The sequence below is a fragment of the Somniosus microcephalus genome, chromosome 9 (assembly GCF_052327205.1).
Source record: "Somniosus microcephalus isolate GS21.2 chromosome 9, FLI_Smic_1.0, whole genome shotgun sequence".
Classification (NCBI taxonomy): Eukaryota; Metazoa; Chordata; class Chondrichthyes; order Squaliformes; family Somniosidae; genus Somniosus; species Somniosus microcephalus.
In genome coordinates this window covers 185,464,427-185,485,885 of record NC_140995.1, presented here as the reverse complement: position 1 = coordinate 185,485,885, position 21,459 = coordinate 185,464,427, and the positions used below count along the sequence as shown (strand labels likewise).

Below are 21,459 nucleotides of genomic sequence, written 5' to 3'. Positions count from 1 at the left end.
CTAGTATATTAATTGTGCTTTCTGCACAATATCATATAGAAAAGCCGCCTGTGAAAAGGAATTGGAAACATTTGGAGTTCCATCTCTGTCTGCAGTCTTTGACTAGTATGCTAGATATGCAGAATGCAAGGCAAAACTAGCCAAAATACACAAAAATGAGCTACAGGTAGGTGAGCATACCAAAGTTGTATAATAGCTTAGAAGTGTTTTTCGGGTCAGGGTATCCTATCAGCACATAGGACTTTTGTTGAAATCTATTTGAGTACCTCATGGCATATGTGCAAAACATGCCTGTGGTCAGTTCTATTTTCCAGGGACGATTCTTACTGTGAACAGGTGGTGGCAGTGTTGCATGCATTAGTAATGCCAAATGGTGAAATACAGTACAGTATCAACATGACAGTTACCCATTTATAAAGTAAAAATGTTTTGTGAAGTTCATTTTTTTTCTATTGCTCTTTAGGTTAATTTATTCTTGTTATAGAAATAAGATATTGATAAAGAGAGAGAGAAAATAGAATGAGAGTAAACTAGCAAGAGACATAAAAACAGATTGTAAAAGCTTCTATAGGTATGTAAAAACTAAGATACAGTATTAGCAAAAGTAAATGTGAGTCCCTTACAGGCAGAGACAGGAGAAATTATAATGGGAAATAAGGAAATGGCAGGGTCATTAAACAAATACTTTGTATCTGTCTTCACAGAAGAAGACAAAAAACATTCCGGAAATTGTGGGGAACCAAGGGTCTAGTGAGAATGAGGAAGTTAAAGAAATTAGTATTAGTAAAGAAATAGTACTGGTGAAATTAATGGGACTAAAAGCCAACAAATCCCCAGGACCTGATGGCCTACATCCTAAGGTTTTAAAAGAGATAGCTACAGAGATAGTGGCTCCATTGGTTTTGACCATCCAAAATTCCATTTATTCTAGAACTGTCCCCACGGATTGGAAGGTAGCAAATGTAACCCTGCTATTCAAGAAAGGAGGAAGACAGAAAATGGGGAACTATAGACCAGTTAATTTGACATCAGTAGTAGGGAAAATGTTAGAATCTATTATTAGGGACGTGGCAACAGGGCACTTAGAAAATCATAACATGATTAGGCAGAGTCAACACGGATTTATGAAAGGGAAATAGTGATTGACAAATCTGTTAGTTTTTTTGAAGTTGTGACTAGCAAGGTAGATAAAGGTGAACCAGTGGATGTAGCGTATTTGGATTTTCAAAAAGCATTCGATAAGGTGCCACACAAGTGGTTATTACACAAAATTAGGACTCATGGTATTGGGGGTAATATACTAGCATGGAGTGAGGATTGGTTAATGGACAGAAAAGAGTAGGAATAAACGGGTCATTTTCGGGAAGGCAGGCTGTAACTAGTGGGGTAACGCAAGGATCAGTGCCTGGGCCTTGATGTTTACAATCTATATCAGTGATTTGGATGAGGGGACCGAGTGTAATGTATCCAAATTTGCTGACGATGCACAGCTAGGTGGGAAAGTAAGAAGCAAAGAGGCTGCAAAGGAATATAGACCAGTTAAACTGAGTGGGTAAGAACATGCATTCGCAACAAAATAGATGAATTAATAGCGGAGATAGAAATGAATAGGTTTGATCTAATAGTCATTACGGAGACGTGGTTCCAAAGTGACCAAGGTTGGGAACTAAATATTCCAGGATACTTAACTCTTAGAAGAGATGGGCAAAATGGAAAAGGAGGAGGGGTAGCCCTGATAATAAAGGATGGGATAAAGACAGTAGAGAGAAAGGATCTTGGCTCTGAAAATCCACAATCTGATAGAATTTTATATTAAGTTTGAAAGCGATTTAGTTAAATCCAAAACTAGGGTCTTAAATCTAAACAAAGCAAACTACATAGATATGAATGACGAGTTGGCTAAGGTAGATTGGGAAACTACATTAAAAGGTATGATGGTAGAGAAGCAATGGCTAGCATTTAAAGAATTAATACATAATTTACAACAAATTTACATTCCTTTAAGGTACAAAAGTCCCACAGGAAAAGTGGTCCAACCATGGCTAACAAGAGAAGTTAAAGATAGTATTGGATCAAAGGAAGAGGCTTTTAATGTTGCCTAAAAAAGCAGTAATCCTGAGAATTGGGAGGATTTTAGAATTCAGCAAAGGAGGACCAAGAACTTGATAAAGAAAGGGAAAATAGAACTTGAGAGTAAACTAGCGAGAGACATAAAAACAAACTGTAAAAGCTTCTATAGGTATGTAAAAATGAAAAGATTAGTGAAAGTAAATGTATCCCCTACAGGCTGAGACAGGAGAAATTATAATGGGGAATATGGAAATGGCAGAGAAATTAAACAAATACTTTGGCCTCGATTTTCAGTGGGCCGTGAGGCGGGCTTTTAGGCGCGCGGGGGGTTAAAATCGCAAAACCTAGGGGTCATGACCCCCCCCCCCCCTTGGCCTGGTTCCCGCCTCCACGCCATTTTAACCTAGGTGTGTCTGATTGACCCGAATCAGTCCCGCCTGCAACAGGCGGGACTGGTCTTTAGGGCCCTTAAGCAGCACTGATTGGCCTTTATAATCCCATTTTAACAGGCCCTTGTCTGTTTAACCCATTTCCCACGCAGAACGCGCCTGGTGGGGATGACGCCTGTGAAACCTGGCGTGAACACTATTGGCTTGCTGACTATCAGCTGCAGGTCCAACATTAAAGAGGATATTTGATCAGTCATCATTTGCAGGTGGCAGGACTTTGTTGTCTCGGGCCTGGGAGAACTTTTAGAAGGCATAACCACAGCTGTGGAAGTTTGGAGCCTCACACACTCCTCCAGTGTGATCTCCTGCGAGACCCCTCTCGCCACCCTCACTCAGCACTTCCTCAACTGAGGCACCTACCAGAAGCATAGGAGGCCTTTTTTTCCTTCCCCTCTTGGCATTAGAGGACCTCCAGCCCCATTCGCGAAATGACACACGCCACAACTGCAGAAGTTGCCAGCAGAAATTTTATTTACAATAACGAACTGATGGCATTTTAAAAATAAACACAACATTTCACCCAAGTGACTACCCTTGTGACTATTAGTGCTTTATTTTCCTCTTACGCGTGCTCCTACGTAGTGGTTCCCCTGTGGCTTCAGCAGATGTGGAGGCCCCTTGCTCACTTTCCTGCTGCTCCTGTCTCGACACCTTTGGCGGGCATCTCTGGGATGGCGAGCCTGTGAGGGCTCGCCAGCACTTTGCTGCTCCTGCGGCTGTGCAGGGGTTGAGACCTCTATCTCCGTTGGGTGTGGACTCCGACGGGGCTCTGACCGAGAGCTCTGCAGTGGCATGGAAGTGTGAGCGCTTGGAGAGGAGCCCCACTTCCTTGAGGTCTGTCACCAATCTCCCTCTCATGGGTCAGGTCCCCCTCAGTGCCTGCAAGTGGCTTGAGAGCAGCTTGCTGCACATCAGGGGGGTCATGGGGACCTGTTTCTACAATGGCAGTCCTACTCAGAGGGCCTGCCATGAAGGTCTGGTTTCTCTGTTCAGTAGCTGACCATCGCTCCTCCAGAGATGTCAGTCTATTCTGAACACTCACCATGTTTTCAACACTCTGGCGACTTAGCTCCTCCATGGCCGTAGCCATCCTCTCCTCTACTGTAGCCATCCTTTCCATGGAGGTTGCCATCCTTTCCGTGGTGATGCGTTCATGCGCCAATGACTCCACAAAGGCTCTGCTCATGTTCGCTATGGACTCCTCCATTCGCTCCACACTCGCAGCGATCCTAGAGACAAAACCTGCCAGAGACTCCTGCATCTGTGCCTGGAGTTCCATCACCTCTGATCTTATGGATGGACCCAGAGGCAGAGGGTCGACATGCAGCAGAGCTGAGCTGGCAGAGTCCTGCGCCCTCCGACGGGGACTCTCCACTGCTGTCACTGTCTCCACAATCTGCTGATGCTCACTTGTGAGCTGTGATACACCAGGTGACAACTCTACTCTATGTCCCGAAGGTCCCACCGAGGTGTGAGTGTCTGCGCTGGTGCTGGGTGTGCTTATTGCTGATAACGCTGCGCCCTCAGAGGTTGCAGATTCCTCTGAGGAGTCTGGCTGCTCAGGCTCTTCCTCCTGCAGAGTGGGGACGGGGGCTCTCGATGGTCCTGTGGGGGAGTCAAGGAAAAAGTTATGTGATGCCAAGATTACATGCACATTGCATTTTGCAGATGATCATAAGTCCATATGATGTAGCTTCAGAATCATTATTTAGACTCATGCAATGCCAATGAGAGAGATGGAAAACTATTCTGCTCCTGCCTGGCCTTCCCCAACGTCCACATCTTGGTCAGTCCTGGCAATCTCCAGGACGCCTTCCTCCCAGGGGGTGAGCTGGGCTAATGAGGGCGGCCCTCCTCCTGTCCTGGCTCTCGCTCTCCTGTTGTGAGCTCTCTTTTCCTGCAATGAGGGAGACAAGTAGAGGTTGAGTGAGAATGAAGGAGTGAGTGCAGAGATTGCATAGCATAGATACTTAGAAGGAGACAAAGATGGAGTGAGGTTGCAAGACCAAGGGCCCTCCCTGTGTGTTGTCAGTTGTGTTCAAAGCATCAGAGTAAGAGGGAGTGTTCGGGCTGCATGGTGGCATAGTTCTGTGAATGTGAGCATAGAGAGAGAGGGAATGGGTAAGGGTGCATGGATTGAGTGTCTAGTGGGATGTGCAGGAAGAGATTGCTAAAGCTGAGTGCTGGTGAGGAAAGGCAATGGGGATCAGATTGAGGGTGATGGAAACATCATACAGTACTTACTTTTCCAGTGCGAAGAAGGTCATGGAATCTTTTCCTGCACTGCAACCACGTTCTTCATGTTAGCCCCAAGGAGTTGACTTGACCTGCCACCTCTAGCCACACAGCCTTGGTCTGGCTGGGAGGCCTCTTCCTCCCTGTGGGCCCTAGCACCATCCAATAATGCCTGTAGTGAAGCCTCATCAAATTTGGGCGCAGATCTGGCCCTCCCGCTGGCCGTTCCTCCTGTAGGCTCCTGTGACATCTTAATGTGGAAGGTTGGAAGCCTGCAGAGGAAGCAAGGATTGCTGTGAACTTTAAAAGCAGCAGCAATGATTATGTCATATTCTGCGACTTTCTGATTGGAAATACTCAATTGCCAAGGCTTCCCACACGCTGGAAATCAATTGGCCAATTGTGTTAAATTTGCATCAATCTCACAGACCCATTTACAATCGTGTCGGAATCACTAAATTCGGGGAAACCGCCAATTCCCCGCACCTGAACGAAAATCGACTCCTTTGTGTCTGCCTTCACGGAAGAAGATGCAAAAACCCTCCCAGAAATAGTGGAGACCCAAAGGTTTAGCGAGAATGAGGAACTGAAAGAAATTAGTAAAAAAAATAGTACTGGAGAAATTAATGGGACTGAAAGCCGATAAATCCCCTGGGACTGATGGCCTACATCCTAGGGTTTTGAAAGGGGTGGCTATAGAGATAGTGGATGCATTGGTTGTCATTTTCCAAAATTCCATAGATTCTGGAACGGTTCCCATGGATTGGAAGGTAGCAAATGTAACCCCACTATTTAAGAAAGGAGGGAGAGAGAAAACGGGGAACTGCAGACCAGTTAGCCTGACATCAGTAGTAGGGAAGATGCTAGAATATTATTTAAAGATGTGGTAACAGGGCACTTAGAAAATAATAATAGGATTGGGCAGAGTCAACACTGATTTATGAAAGGAAAATCGTGTTTGATGAATTTGTTAGTTTTTTGAGGTTGTAACTAGCAGAGTAGATAAGGCGGAACCAGTGGATGTGGTGTATTTGGATTTTCAGAAGGCTTTCAATAAGGTGCCACACAAGAGGTTATTAAACAAAATTAGGGCTCATGGGATTGGGGGTAATATACTAGCATGGATTGAGGATTGGTTAACGGACAGAAAACAGAGAGTAGGAATAAACAGGTCATTTTCAGGTTGGCAGGCTGTAACTAGTGGGGTACCGTAAGGATCAGTGCTTGAGCCTCAGCTATTCACAATCTACATCAATGATTTGGATGAAGGGACCAAGGCCTACAAATTCATTAAGGCGCTGCCAGCTTTGCGCCCAGTTAACGCCTAAAGAGTGATTTTGCGCCAAAAATGAGTTAGCGCAGATATTCAGCGCAGCGGTATTGGCGGCGGTAGCCGTTAGCGCTGCGCCGGCACCGATGATGTCATCAGTGTGCGCAGTGCCCCGGTACCGCCCCGAAACCGGCTCGATCCCCATATTTAGTTGCGGCCGCCTCCTCCGAAGCGGCCGCAAACAGCGACCAGAAAACGGGGCCGTGCTGAATCCTTAGTGGGGCGCTTTAAAGGGGAAGGTGCGGCCGGCCGCTTTTTCGGCAGCCGCCTGCCCGCACCTCCTTCCCCGGCCTCCTCCACCCCCCCCCCCCGCGGCATTGCCGGCTGGTTTGCGGGAGCCCGGCACTTCTCCGTTGTGCCGGGCTCTTTTGCCGGCACTCGCGATCGGGGCTCCGGCTGTTGCAGGCACCTCCCCCTTAAGAGAAGGAGGAGGCCTGCAGTACCGCAGCCTGCTGCTCCGCAGCGGCTGGCGCAGCGGCGCCAAGAGCGCTGATATTCAGTGTCAGCGCCCCAAGCGGAGGCGGGCACACCCTGGTATAGCGCCCGCTTCCGAATTGGGGCGCTAACAATGAATATCTGACGATCGCTATAGGCTTCCCGCCCAGCGCTAACTTCTGGGCGCTAGCCAGCTGGCGGGGCCATAGTGAATTTCTAGGCCCAAATGTAATATATCCAAGTTTGCTGATGATACAAAGCTGGGCGGGAATGTAAGTTGTGAGGAGGATGCAAAGAGACTTCAAGGGGATATAGACAGGCTAAGTGAGTGGGCAAGAACATGCCAAATGGAATATAATGTGGAGAAATGTGAAATCATCCACTTTGGTGGGAAAAATATGGTGAGAGATTGGGAAATGTTGGTGTTCAGACGGACCTGGGTGTCCTTGTATGTTAATCACTTAATGTTAACGTGCTGATACAGCAAACAATTAAGAAAGCAAATGGTATGTTGGCCTTTATTACAAGAGGATTTGAGTAGAAGAGTAAAGACGCCTTACTGCAATTGTATACGGCCCTGGTGAGACCACACCTGGAGTATTGTGTACAGTTTTGGTCTCCTTACCGAAGGAAGGATATACTTGCCATGAAGGTTCACCAGATTGATTCCTGGGATGGGGGAATTGTCCTATGAGGAGAGATTGAGTAGACTAGGCCTATATTCTTTGGAGTTTAGAAGAATGAGAGGTGATCTCATTGAAACGTACAAGATTCTTACAGGGCTTAATAGAATAGATGCCATGGTGTGGAGATGCCGGAGTTGGACTGGGGTGGACAAATGTAAGAAGTCACACAACACCAGGTTATAGTCCAACAGCTTTATTTGAAATCACAAGCTTTCGGAGTGCTGCTCCTTCTTCAGGTGAAGTGGAGAAATGCATAAAGACACAGCTTATATAGTCAGAGAATCATGTCAGATGTTTACAGGTAACCTTTCCAACTGCCATTTATCACACCTCGGCAGAGAGATAATCACAGCAGTCAAAGGTGTGAATGGTGTCCAAACAGGTCAGTCAGGGAAACATTACATCAAAGAACAATGAGGTGGGGTCACAAGGGGTCAAATATTGCAAATTCGCACTCCAATACGCAAACATCTTCATGCACAAGTTCGAGCAAGACTTCTTCGCTGCACAGGATCTCCAACCAACGCTATACACCAGATACATCGACGACATTTTCTTCCTATGGACCCACGGCGAAGAATCACTGAAAAGACTGCACGATAGCATCAACAAGTTCCATCCCACCATCAAACTCACCATGGACTACTCCTCAGAATCAGTCTCATTCCTGGACACACGAATCTCCATCAAAGACGGACACCTCAGCACTTCACTCTACCGCAAGCCCACGGACAACCTCACGATGCTTCACTTCTCCAGCTTCCACCCTAACCACGTTAAAGAAGCCATCCCCTATGGACAAGCCCTGCGAATACACAGGATCTGCTCAGACGAGGAGGAACGCGACGGATACCTACAGACACTGAAAGATGCCCTTGTAAGAACGGGATATGATGCTCGACTCGTCGATCGACAGTTCCGACGGGCCACAGCGAAAAATCGCATAGACCTCCTCAGAAGACAAACACGGGACACAACCAACAGAGTACCCTTCGTCGTCCAGTACTTCCCCGGAGCGGAGAAACTACGCCATGTTCTTCGCAGCCTTCAACATGTCATCGATGACGACGAACACCTCGCTAAGGCCATCCCCACGCCTCCACTACTCGCTTTCAAACAGCCGCCTAACCTCAAACAGACCATCGTTCGCAGCAAATTACCCAGCTTTCAGGAGAACAGCGACCACGACACCACACAACCCTGCCACAGCAACCTCTGCAAGACATGCCAGATCATCAACACAGATACCATCATCACACGTGAGGACACCACTCACCAGGTACATGGTACATACTCATGTGACTCGGCCAACGTTGTCTACCTCATACGTTGCAGGAAAGGATGCCCCGGAGCATGGTACATCGGCGAGACCATGCAGACACTGCGACAACGGATGAACGGACACCGCGCAACAATCACCAGGCAGGAGTGTTCCCTCCCAGTCGGGGAACACTTCAGCAGTCAAGGACATTCAGCCTCCGATCTTCGGGTAAGCATTCTCCAAGGTGGCCTTCGAGACACACGACAACGCGAAATCGTCGAGCAGAAACTGATAGCCAAGTTCCGCACCCATGAGGACGGCCTCAACCGAGATCTTGGGTTCATGTCACGCTACATGTAACCCCACCTGATGCAGGGTCATCCGGACTCGAGTCGACATTGGCTTGTTCTCTCTACACGGATGCGGCAGGACCTGCTGTGATTTCCAGCCAAAAAAAATGTTTTTTGTCTTTTTTTGTTTTTCATACAGACCCCAGCATCTGCAATATTTGACCCCTTGTGACCCCACCTCATTGTTCTTTGATGTAATGTTTCCCTGACTGACCTGTTTGGACACCATTCACACCTTTGACTGCTGTGATTATCTCTCTGCCGAGGTGTGATAAATGGCAGTTGGAAAGGTTACCTGTAAACATCTGACATGATTCTCTGACTATATAAGCTGTGTCTTTATGCATTTCTCCACTTCACCTGAAGAAGGAGCAGCGCTCCGAAAGCTTGTGATTTCAAATAAAGCTGTTGGAATATCACCTGGTGTTGTGTGACTTCTTAGAATAGATGCAGGGAGGATGTTTCCCCTGGCTGGGGAGTCGAGAACCAGGGGTCACAGTCTCAGAATAAGGGATTGGCAATTGAGGACTGAGATGAGGAGAAATTTCTTCACTCAGAGGGTGGTAACTCTTTGGAATTCTCTACCCAGAGGGCTGTGGAAGCTCAATCGTTGAGTATATTCAAGACAGGGCTTGATAGATTTTTGGATATTAAGGGAATCGAGGGATATGGATAGTATCCAGGAGCACTTGTGTGGCGCGAATGTTACCTGCCATTTATCAGCCCAAGCCTGAATGTCGTCCAGGTCTTGCTGCATGCGGGCATGGACTGCTTCATTATCTGAGGAGTTGCGAAGGGCACTGAACACTGCAGTCATCAGCGGACATCCCCACTTCTGACCTTATGATGGAGGTCATTGATGAAGCAGCTGAAGATGCTTGGGCCTAGCATACTGCCATGAGGAACTCCTGCAGCGATGTCCTCGTGCAAAAAACACAGAAAGCTAACACGCAGGTACAGCAAGCAATAAGGAAGGCAAATGTCATGTTGGCCTTTATTGCAAGGGGGTTGGAGTATAAGAGTAAGGAAGTCTTGCTACAACTGTACAGGGCCTTGGTTTGACCACACCTGGAGTACTGTGCACAGTTTTGGTCTCCTTATCTAAGGAAGTATATACTTGCCTTGGAGGTGGTGCAACACAGGTTCACTAGATTGGTTCCTGGGATGAGAGGGCTGTCCTATGATGAGAGATTGTGTAGAATGGGCCTAGACTCTCTGGAGTTTAGAAGAATGAGAGGTGATCTCATTGAAACATACAAGATTCTGAAGGGGATTGACAGGGTAGATGCTGAGGGGTTGTTTCCCCTGGCTGGAGTGTCTAGAACTAGGGGGCATAGTCTCAGGATAAGTTATAGGCCATTTAAGACTGAAATGAGGAATTTCTTCACTCAGAGGGTTGTGAATCTTTGGAATTCTCTGCCCCAATCAAGGGATATGGAGATCGGGCGGGAAAGTGGAGTTGAGGTCGATGATCAGCCATGATCTTATTGAATGGCAGAGCCGGCTTGAGGGGCCATATGGCCTACTCCTGCTCTTATTTCTTATGGTCTAATGTTCTTATGTCCTGGGGCTGTGACGATTGACCTCCATCCACCACAACCATCTTCCTTTGTGCTATGTATGACTCCAGCCAGTGGCGAGTTTTCCCCCGATTCCCATTGACTTCAGTTTTACTGGGGCACCTTGATGCCACACTTGGTCAAATGCTGCCTAGATGTCAAGGGCAGTCACTCTCACCTCACCTCTGGAATTCAGCTCCTTTGTCCATGTTTGGACCAAGGCTGTAATGAGGTCTGGAGCTGAGTGGTCCTGGCGGAACCCAAACTGAGCATCAGTGAGCAGGTTATTGGTGAGTAAGTGCTGCTTGTTAGCGCTGTCAACGACACCTTCCATTACTTTGTTGATGATTGAGAGTAGCGTGGTAATTGGCCGGATTGGATTTGTCCTGCTTTTTGTGGACAGGACATACCTGGACAGTTTTCCACATTGTCAGATAGATGCCAGTGTTCTAGCTGTACTGGAACAGCTTGGCTAGAGGTGTGGCTAGTTCTGGAGCACAAGTCTTCAGCACGACAGCCAGGATGTTGTTGAGGCCCACAGCCTTTGCTGTATCCAGTGCGCTCAGCCATTTCTTGATATCACGTGGAGTGAATCGAATTGGCTGAAGACTGGCTCCTGTGGTGGGGACCTCAGGAGGAGGCCGATATGGATCATCCACTCGACACTTCTGGGTGAAGATGGTTGCAAACACTTCAACCTTGTCTTTTGCACTCACGTGCTGGGCTCCACCATCATTGTGGATAGGAATATTTATGGAGCCTCCGCTTCCCGTTAGTTGTTTAATGGTTCACCACCATTGACGACTGGATGTGGCAGGACTGCAGAGCTTTGATCTGATTCGTTGATTGTGGGATTGCTTAGCTCTGTCTATGGCGTGCTGCTTCTGCTTTTTAGCATGCATGTAGTCCTGTGTTGCAGCTTTCCCAGCTTGGCACTGCATTTTTAGGTACGCCTGGTGCTGCTCCTGGCTTGCTCTTCTACACTCCTCATTGAACCAGGGTTGGTCCCCTGGCTTGATGGTAATGGTAGAGTGAGGGATATGCCGGGCCATGAGGTTACAGATTGTGGTGGAATATAATTCTGCTGCTGCTGATGGCCCACAGCACCTCCATAGATGCCCAGTTTTGAGCTTCTAGATCTGTTCTGAATCTATCCCATTTAGCACGGTGGTAGTGCCAAACAACATGATGGAGGGTGTCCTCAGTGTGAAGACGGGACTTTGTCTCCACAATGACTGTGCAGTGGTCACTGCTACCAGTGCTGTCATGGACAGATGCATCTGCAACAGGTAGATTGGTGAGGACGAGGTCAAGTAGGTTTTACCACTCGTGATGGTTCACTCACCACCTGTTGCAGGCCCAGACTGGCAGCTGTGTCCTTCAGGACTCGGCCAGCTCGGTCTGTAGTGGTGCTACCGAGCCACTCCTGGTGATGGACATTGAAGTCCCCCTATCGGAGCAGGCTCAAGGGGCCGTATGGCCTACTCCTGCTCTTATTTCTTATGTTCCTATCAGGACCACAGGACTTCTCAAAGCACTTTACAGACAATAAGGTACTTTTGAAGTGTAGTCAATGTTATAATATAAAAATGTGGCAGCCAAATTTAGCACAGCAAGTTCCCACAAACAGCAATGTGATAATATCTGTTTTAATGATGTTGGTTGAGGAATAAATATTGGCCAGGACACTGTTGAGAACTCACCTGCTCTTGTGAAATTGTGCCATGGAATCTTTTACGTCCGCCTGAAGGGGCAGACAGGGTGTCAGTTTAGTGTCTCACCTGAAAGACAGCACTCCTCGGTGCTGCACTGAATTGTCAGCCGGGACTTTGTGTTCAAGTCTCTGGAGTGGGAATTGAATCCACTACCTTTTGATTCAGTGCAAGATTGCTACCACTGAGCCAAGGCTAACACCACGCTACTAGAATAGGTCAGAGGCTGGGTATACTGTGGTGAGTGGCTCTCCTAACTCCTCAAAGCCTCTCCACCAACACAAAGCACAAGTCAGGAGTCTGATGGAATACTCTCCACGGGCCAGGATGGATGCAGCTGGAACAACACAAGAAGCTTGACACCATCCAGGACAAAGCAGTTCACTTGATCGACAGCCCATCCACCACCTTAAATATCCACTTCCTCCACCGCTGGCATACTGTGGCTGCAGTGCGCACTATCAACAGGATGCACCGCAACAACTTTCCAAGGCTTCTTTGCCAGCACTTCTCAAACCTTTGCTCCACCTCCTTGAAGGACAAGGGCAGCAAGTGCATGGGAATACCACCACACCATCCCGACTTGGATATATATTGCCGTTCCTTCATGATCGCTGAGTCAACATCCTGGAACTCCCTACCTGACAGCACTGGGAGTAACTTCACCACATGAACTGCAGCGGTTCAAGATGGTTCACCACCGCCTTCTCAAGGGCAGTTCAGGATGGGCAATAAATGCTAGCCTTGCTAGAAACACCCATATTCCCAGAATTAATTTTCAAAAATTTAGATGTATCCCATAGTTCATTCGAAGAATGAGGAAGGCCTTACCAGGGGAGTTGACTTGCATTTTTGTTTCCACTTTATTTGCGCCCATATTGTTTTCTCCATGATGGGAATAAGGGACTACTAAGAGAAAACTTCACTTCCTCCTTGTAGCCTCTGATTAATTGAAATTTAATAGATGGATCTTTAGCAGTTGATACACAAGAAAACACCCCTGCGAGTTCAGAATGTTTATTCTGTATATTTATTCTATATTTGGTTCATCTTTGGAGGATTTTCTGAGTACCTTGAAATGCCAGTTTGTAGGAATGTCTAGTTCCTATCCAAAAGACTGAGGTCCACTCAGGCGATCAAATCAACGAGGTTTAATGATAAGTAACAGAGTTTTAACAGATAACTACAGGAGAACATCGAATATAGGTCTAGTCAATTCGGAGGCTCACGAGGACTGTTTGGGCGGTCCCGTGGCTGATGTCATGACGTCATCACGTTTTTCCCGCCGGTGGGGGATCGCGTGATGAACGGCGTGATGTCATCGCGTTTGCCCGTGCTATTAAAGTGATTGTGCTCTGTACATGTAAACAGTGAAAACAAAGATACAGACTCAGGCTGCAGCCAACATATTATTAAAGGGAATTATATACAATTGATTGGAGTCCCTTAGTGGCTCCGCCACAAGTTAATGGAAAAAAGGGAAGTGGTACCCCAGGTGACAGAGTGACATCATGGTGTGCGAGCTCAATTTCCATTCAGAGAGACAGCAAGTGTAGTTATTTACTGAATAAAATTCTCCCTTATGACACTGTTGAGAACATGTTGGTCATATTTGTTTTCTGTTGCCCTTGTCCTCAAAGTCTTTAATCTTCTGTTGCTGTTGCTGACAATTTTCTCCAGCTGGAAACTCTTTTTTGTCTTCTGTCCAATCTTCCTCAGCCTCTGCTTGTTTCCATTGCATCGATCTGAGTCATCATCCTATCCAGTGTTAGTCTAATATTTTCTAATGTAGCAAAAATATTGCCTAAATTCTTCCCTTCTGCAGCAGAACTGGACATGAAATTGAAGTTTCATTTGCTTCAATCCCTTTTTCCCCATAGAATTAAATACCATTTCATCCCATCGAATTAAAATCCAGTCAGATCCTCCTTACTTATGTTACCCTATATTATTCAAATCGTTGTCATTGTGCTTCTTCTAAGTAAGACGGAAACTATTGGAAAATGTATTGGCGATATTTCACCAAGAGTGACTTTATTTTAGTGATTCAAAGGGCAGATCTATTTCACAGCCTCTTGAGTGGCTGGTCATATACAAAAATCTATAAAAATGTTGACTGTAGTTAAGAGTTATGTTAAACTGTTGACCTAAGGATTTCAGAAGGAAGCTAATAATGTATGTTGTAGTGCCAGTGTTTACTAACTTGAATGGTTATGGTTAACTTATTGCCCTGAAAACTGCAGGCAATACTTGTTTTATTATACTTGTGCACTTCAATTTTTCTTTTAAGTGGAAAATAAAACCTTGAGTAGACACTGAAAGGAAATACATTAGGTTGAATTTTACGAGCTGGCACCTCTTTAGCAACATGTGTGTGTTGCAAGATCGTGTCTCTGATCTCATATACTGCATGCTTTCCTTATCTGATTTTTCAACAGTGCTTTTTACTACAAAAAGTGGGCCTCACTTTGTGTTTTGAACCCTTCTTTAAAAGTATGCAATTTGGATTCCATACAAGATTTTGTGACTTTTGGCCAAGTTCTCTTTTTCCCCTCACAAGCTGAAGTGCTATGGTTTGCATTGCAGTGATTTAATTGTGAATTCTGTGACTTACTCATTTTTGAGTGCTTGCATTGGTCATCTTTCATGTTTATGAAGGTTCAGTTTTAGGTCATTTTGACAGCAGGGAGAAATTCTTCTGAGTCATAGGAGTCGACAGTCTTGTGTTGTTACTGTCCTAAATGCAACAAAGGAAGCTGGGAGAATGGAAATCCATTTGGCCATTCAAATTGACCTCAATATAGAGGACCAATTAAAGAGAGCACTCCATCTTTCTAGCGCAGAAACATTTCAAGGGCTGCATTTATTCTTGCTTGTATCCCAGGAACTGAGTGTACAGACCCTGCCAATTCAACCTGGGGTAAACTGAGGAAACATGTTTTTGTCACCAGCGATGCATTGGTGGAGCTGTACCATGTGCTGCATCTGCAGACCAGCAAAGCAAAGGCACTACCTGTGGTTTTGAAGCTCAGAATAGGCTTTTAGGCCACAGCAAGGGACGGCATCAGCTAATGTTCTGTTCACAGCTGTGCCACTATGTTTGTCAGGGCAGCATCTTCATCTGTTTCCAAGGGAAAGGGACCAAACACTCAGAGTGGGCTCAAGACCTTTTACCAGTGGCAAAATTTTCTCTTCTGTAGAACTTTGCAGATGGAACCCATTTGGCCATCACTGCGCCACACGACGACCTGTAAATTGACATGAATGGGAACAGCTTCCACTTTATATAAATATACAAGGAACTAGTGACCACAGAAATATAATTTAGCACACATTCCATCCATTCAAACTGATTTGCCTTGGTCTTGTTCCATACCATTGGTAAGAACCTTTCCAACACCCATCCTAAAAAACACACCATAGACAATGAATGTATTCCCGTCTTCCCAAAGTTCTCTAAGACCTATGCTCATATTTTTTCTTGGTGTCCTGATCAGATGTGTTTGTTCTAGTCTTTATGTTTGACTAACGCCTCAATCTTAGACTGATGAAAACCTGTCAGAGTGGGAAGAGCAACTGTGGTGGCAGCCCTGTTGAGATGCTTGTAGCTTGGATTCTCTTAGTGGAGGGTAATCCAGTGTCCCTGAAACATTTGGAACCAATTTTATTGTGGCTGCCAGTCCATCCCTACTTTCTACCAATTTCTCAATCCATTGAGGAGCTTGGCTATGAAGGAACTTGTGCTAGCTCTTTGAGAGGAGGCTGCCTCATGGGACCTTGCACCTGCCATACTTTCAGAGCTGAATCCCCCAGTTGGCTGGCCCATGTGTGGGTGAAGTCTGACATCATTGCTCATTCTAGACAACTGATCAGTCAATTAGTTTGTAATGGGCCGTATTTTCCGATCGGAGGCTTCCCGCGTGCGGAAGCCTCCGATCTGGAAAAAATCTACGTACTTACCTGAAGGCTCCCAAGGTGCGTATAGTTCTGATGCTGGGCCTCTTGAACTCCAAGTGTGCAGGGCCTGCGTATCCCAGGGGCGCATGCGGTTCGCAAGCGTCCCTGGGATCATGTGGGCCATGGGGAGCCAATCAAAGAAGGGAATCTCCCTTCATACATTTGACAGATAGACCTGTCAAATATATGAATGGAGATCACCCCCAAAACACTTTAAAACATTAAATACATTTTTTTTTAAATCACATTTTTAAAATTAGTTGAAATTACAATAAATTAAGGCCTAGAAATTCAGTTGTTTGCGCCAGCCGCTAGCGCCTTAGCAGGAGGAGATGTGGGGCGTTAGGCGGCTAGCGGCCGGGCGCAGCGCGATCTGCGCCTCTCCCCAACTTCAGTAAAGATTTAGCGGCGGCGCAAAGCCTTTGCGCGCGCTCAGCTGCGCGCGCAGATCCTGACATCATTTCATCGTGCAACGCCCTTTGTGCGCCCCAAACCGGAAATTCAGTGGCGCCGGCCTATTGTGCACCTGGCGCCCCTAGCGACTGGTAGAGGGGAACGGTTCCCAGTCGCTGGGGGGCGCAAATTAAAGGGCACTCCTCCTGCAGTAGAAAAGGCAGCCATTTTGCAACACTCCTTCTTTGTGAGAGACGGATCTTTGCAGAGAGACAAAGGTAGAGAGCTTTCTGGTTTGGCTCAACACTCGCACAGGTACTTGTGGCTTCAGGCCACAGCTTTGCACTTGTCTTTAACTTCAGAGCCATCTCATTGATTGGAAACATATAATGCGGGCTGCAATGGGTGCAAACGTTGGCCTTCTCCATTGCATTCAAAGGGCTCAGAGACGCCGTGAGAGAGTGGCAGTCATGGCCAGACGGAGAGGGGGCAACAGGCGTCGGCAAAGGAGGCCTTACCCACCCAGGGTATACCGCCAGCAGTTCTCATATCTGAACATGTCTGACGAGCAGTGTGTTCGGAGGCTGCGATTCCAAAGGGCGGTGGTCACTGAGATCTGCCACCTGCTTCGCGGAGATCTGCAGCCACATCTGAGGAGCAGGACGTCTCTGTCGGTGGCAGTGAAGGTGACGGTGTCTCTCAACTTCTATGCCACCGGCTCCTTCCAATCCGCTGCTGGGGACATTTCCAACATTTCCCAGTTTGCCGTACATTGCTGCATCCGCCAGGTAACCAATGCCCTTTTCAGAAGGAGACGTCAGTTCATCTCCTTCTCCATGGCCCTTGTCAAGCAGCAACAGCGTGCAATGGGCTTTGCAGCATTAGCGGGCTTCCCCATGGTGCAGGGCGCCATTGACTGCACGCATGTGGCTTTGCGGGCACCTCTAGAGAATGCCGAGGATTACCGCAACCGGAAGGGCTACCATTCGCTCAACATGCAGTTGGTGTGTGACCACAGGCAGATCATCCTAGCTGTCAATGCCCGCTTTCCAGGCAGCAGCCACGATGCCTTCATCTTGAGCCAGACTTCTGTGGCAGACATGTTCCAGGCCCAGCCTCACCCACAAGGATGGCTTCTCGGGGACAAAGGCTATCCTTTGTGCACCTGGCTGATGACCCCGCTCCGTGCGCCCAGCACCCCTGCTGAAGAGGGATACAATGACAGCCACCAAGCAACCAGGAACCTCATTGAGCAAACAATCGGCGTCCTGAAGCAACGGTTCCGCTGTCTGGATCGTTCCGGAGGAGCCCTACAGTACTCGCCTGAGCGAGTCTCCCATTTCGTGGTCGTGTGCTGCATGCTGCACAACCTGGCTATCCGCAGGACTCAGCCACTGCCACCAGACATTGGAGGACCACCAGAGGAGGAGGAGGAGGACCAGCACAGGAGGGAGGCAGAAAGTGCAAGGGCCGCCCGTCGGCGGCTTATTGAACGTCGGTTCTAGGCCCCCTCTCAGGGAATGGCTTGTGCGGCACAAGATGAATGTAGCCACTCCACAAGCCCTCAGCCGAGCAGGGCAACCAGGACTTCCAAAAGAAAGCATGGACAGTGCGATTTAAGAACATTTATTACTTTGATACCTCTGTGCCCTTCCCACATAACAAACTAATGGAGAGAAACCCCCCCCAAAAACACAAATCGAGCAGTCTCGGCCTTTCAAAAAACACAAATACACCAGTCTCGGCCTTTCGAAAAAACAAATCCACCCTCCCCCTTTAAGAGCTCACCGGCACCAGAGTGTCTGCCGTCAATCAGCAGCTCGCCGCACCTGCGCTGCGCCCGCCCTCGGGGGTTTCGGCCCGGGCCGCCGGCTTAGCGCCTAATGATAGTCGTGCATCGCCTGTTTTAGCACAGCAGCAACCTCTTGGGGCGATGCCACTGAATATCGGCGAAGGTGGCGCGAAGTTGCGCCGGGCGCAAACTTTAGCGGCCGCCCGGCTGTAGCGCTCCAAACGTGGCTATACTGAATTTCTAGGCCTAAATATTTTAAACAAAAATTTAATTTTTTGAAAAAAATAAAGTTTTTTTACATGGCTAAAAATAAACTTACCTTTTTTAATAGTCTTTTTAAATGATAAATGACTGAAATTATTTTTTCTTTTTTAACTTTTTTTCAACTCTTATCCTGGTAAAAGCAGGCCTTATGCCTGCTTTTACCAGGTGTAAGAATTCTAAAGGTTTTCTGCGGGCGGAGGTTCTGCAGAAAGCGGGACTATCTGTCCGCAGAGGCCCTTCTCCAGGGCAGGCGTCTGATCTGTCGAGCATTCTTGACAGATAGGAAATGCTGGTTTCCAGCGCATGCGCAGTGCATGCCTGAAACCGGCATTTCCGATATCCCTACGGGTGTGTACACAGCGCGTACCCACCCATAGGGATCGGAATATCCAGGCCATTGTAAATTGCTGTTTGTGCTGTATTGCTTACCTTTTTGCTTTTGTGAATTGTTTTGTCTGTATTTGTTGGTGAAAAATAGATTCACTCGAGTCTGTCTCAAAGTAGAAGCTCACAGTTTATTGTTCAGAGCACTCTGGGAGAAGAGCCATAGACCCCGCGGTCTAGTGATCACCTTCTCGCCGTTACAGTGGTATCGAAACTTCTTTTATACATTACAGAGCTGGACAAACACTACACACAAATGTGTTCACCCAATCATGTTCCCCCAGCAACAATTCTCTTGTCCTCACCCAATCACGTTCCCTTAGCAACAAGGTATTGAAACTTCTTTTATACATCATAGCAAAAGAGTACACACAGGTGTCTTCAACCAATCACGCTCCCCCAGCAACAACTCCCCTGTCCTCACAGGATACTAGTTTGGGAACATAAAATGATATGGAACCTTCCAGAACTTTGGGCGCTTTTTAATAGTTAATTACAAAATGGGCAGTTTTGCAGCTACCAATTACTGTAACTCATCAATACACAACATTTTGATTCATCGACTTTGCATTATAGAATAGTAGAATTACATTAATACATCCAAAGGGCTTCCAGCAAATAGTTTGCAGAAGGCTGCACCACTGAATAAATGTGAAATATTTAGTGTTTCCCACATTCAATAACTGTTATGTAATTTGATTGGAGGCCTTCTATCAATTATCTTGCCTACCTTCAATCTGGCAAGAAACTACTTAAAAATGTCCATTATTCCTCAATTCAATTAATATCAAGCACAATGGTTTTAATGGGAGCAGACACAAACAGTTAATTCCTGCCCCTTGCCCACCACAACAGCACTTAGACATACTATGGAAGCTTTGTGAATTTAACACAAAATGAGGGCAGCTAATGTTATAAAGCTTAAGGGGGGAATTACAGTTTGTGTCCCAAGCTGAGCCTGCCCCGTCTTAAGCTGAGTTTGTTTTGTCTTGTGCCCATGTTTCTTATTTACAAGTTCACTTCTTACAATACATTTTTTAACTCTTTATGTTGCTGCTTTAAGGTATGTAATTTTCACCCTAACAGTATTTATTTAACTTTGAAACACAATTTGAACAGTAGTTTAAAGTGGCATAAGAGTGTTTTATTTTCTGTCATCTGAATTGACAGAAAATGCAATAGGCATCCTATGCATTCTCTAGAATAAAGGTGCAAATTTCAGTTCACAGGAGAATCTATTGACAGAAAATGTCATTCCGTTTACACGAGGGAAGAGGTATTGGAGAATTCTCAACACCAGATCCAGTACCTACATATGGTTAATGTTGTGCAGTATATGAGGAGCCTTTTGTTTTAAAAGAATTTGTGAATGCCTCTGGGGTCATCCTGAGCCAGCATCAACAGGAGAGAGATTTTGCCACAAATACCATCCCCAATGATCTTGCTTGAATGCTTCATTTGAGTAGTCGTTTACTAATGAAGTCACTTGTGTATAACCCCTTAGATGAAAAGTTATCTTAATCTGTGTCTCTCTGGAAAATTACAATCCTTGCAGCATAAAGTTGTTCATGGGATCTGCATTCATATTGTGCAGTAAATGTAGAAATTTTGAGAACCAGTAGAGCAGTTTTCATCATACTTGTGCATTTGAAAGAAGGTGTTATAAATAGGATTGTTTTATTCAGAATTAAAAACCCAGCATCTGTGTTGTATCATTCAGAAGCAACTTCAACAAAATGTTAATATAATCTTGAGCAAACTCTTCTCTCCAAAATATTATTGTGAACATTTGTGAACAAACTCCTGTGTCATGTAGGTTCTGAAGGCTTGGTGAGCACAAATTGAATAACAATAAAATGTGTGCCTCACTGATCGATTTTCATTCGTTAACAAATCTTCAAGTGAAATTTTGTTTGTCACTGTAAATTTACTGAGTAGTTTGATTTATTAATTGAATTCTTACAGAACATACATATTGTTTAAATAGTATTTCTGTTAATGGGCATGTGACTACTTAATTAGAATACATTTATTATTTTTGTGTATGAATGCTTCCATAAACCTTAAGGTCATTGTAAAGTGCTAATCACATTGGTGAATAGTATAAAAACTAATCTTTTATTTCCTTTCATTTACTCAGTGGAGCAAGTTCCTGTGGAAGCTTATCAAATCCCTCTTTCGCAAGCAGAGGTCCTACAGGAGGGAAATGATGTTACACTTGTTGCTTGGGGAACTCAGGTCAGTATTTGTTTATTTTATTTTTTGAAGCTAGACACTGGGTCTATTGTGTTTGATATAAAATCATATCCTTTAAGATTCAGTGGTTTTGAAAAGCAGAAAATAGAGATTAATACATGCTGTGTTAAGTAATGTGACATTTATATTAACAGGGAGAGAGAATTAGTAAGTACAGGAAACTTTGGTTTATCCGGAGGTTATATGTCCGGAATACTCGATCTAACGGCAAAAATCAGGAGCCGTTTTCTATACGTTTTTTTAGTTCTCGTTGCTTTTTTTTTCCCAGTCAGGCACTGCAAGGTCTGTAGCTATAGCAACAGCTTCAGCTAGAGACGCTTGCAGCT

General features: G+C 46.0%; 1 protein-coding gene across 6 annotated transcripts in view; it reads left to right on the top strand.

Moving 5' to 3' along the window:
- The window catches only part of bckdhb (branched chain keto acid dehydrogenase E1 subunit beta), a 536,758-nt gene that overhangs the window by 164,522 nt on the left and 350,777 nt on the right, over positions 1–21,459 (top strand). For all 6 annotated transcript variants that reach the window (XM_085997678.1, XM_085997676.1, XM_085997679.1 and 3 more), the window contains exon 7: positions 21,018–21,115. In XM_085997678.1, the coding sequence (XP_085853804.1) occupies positions 21,018–21,115 (98 nt within the window). The remainder of the gene's footprint in view (positions 1–21,017; positions 21,116–21,459) is intronic.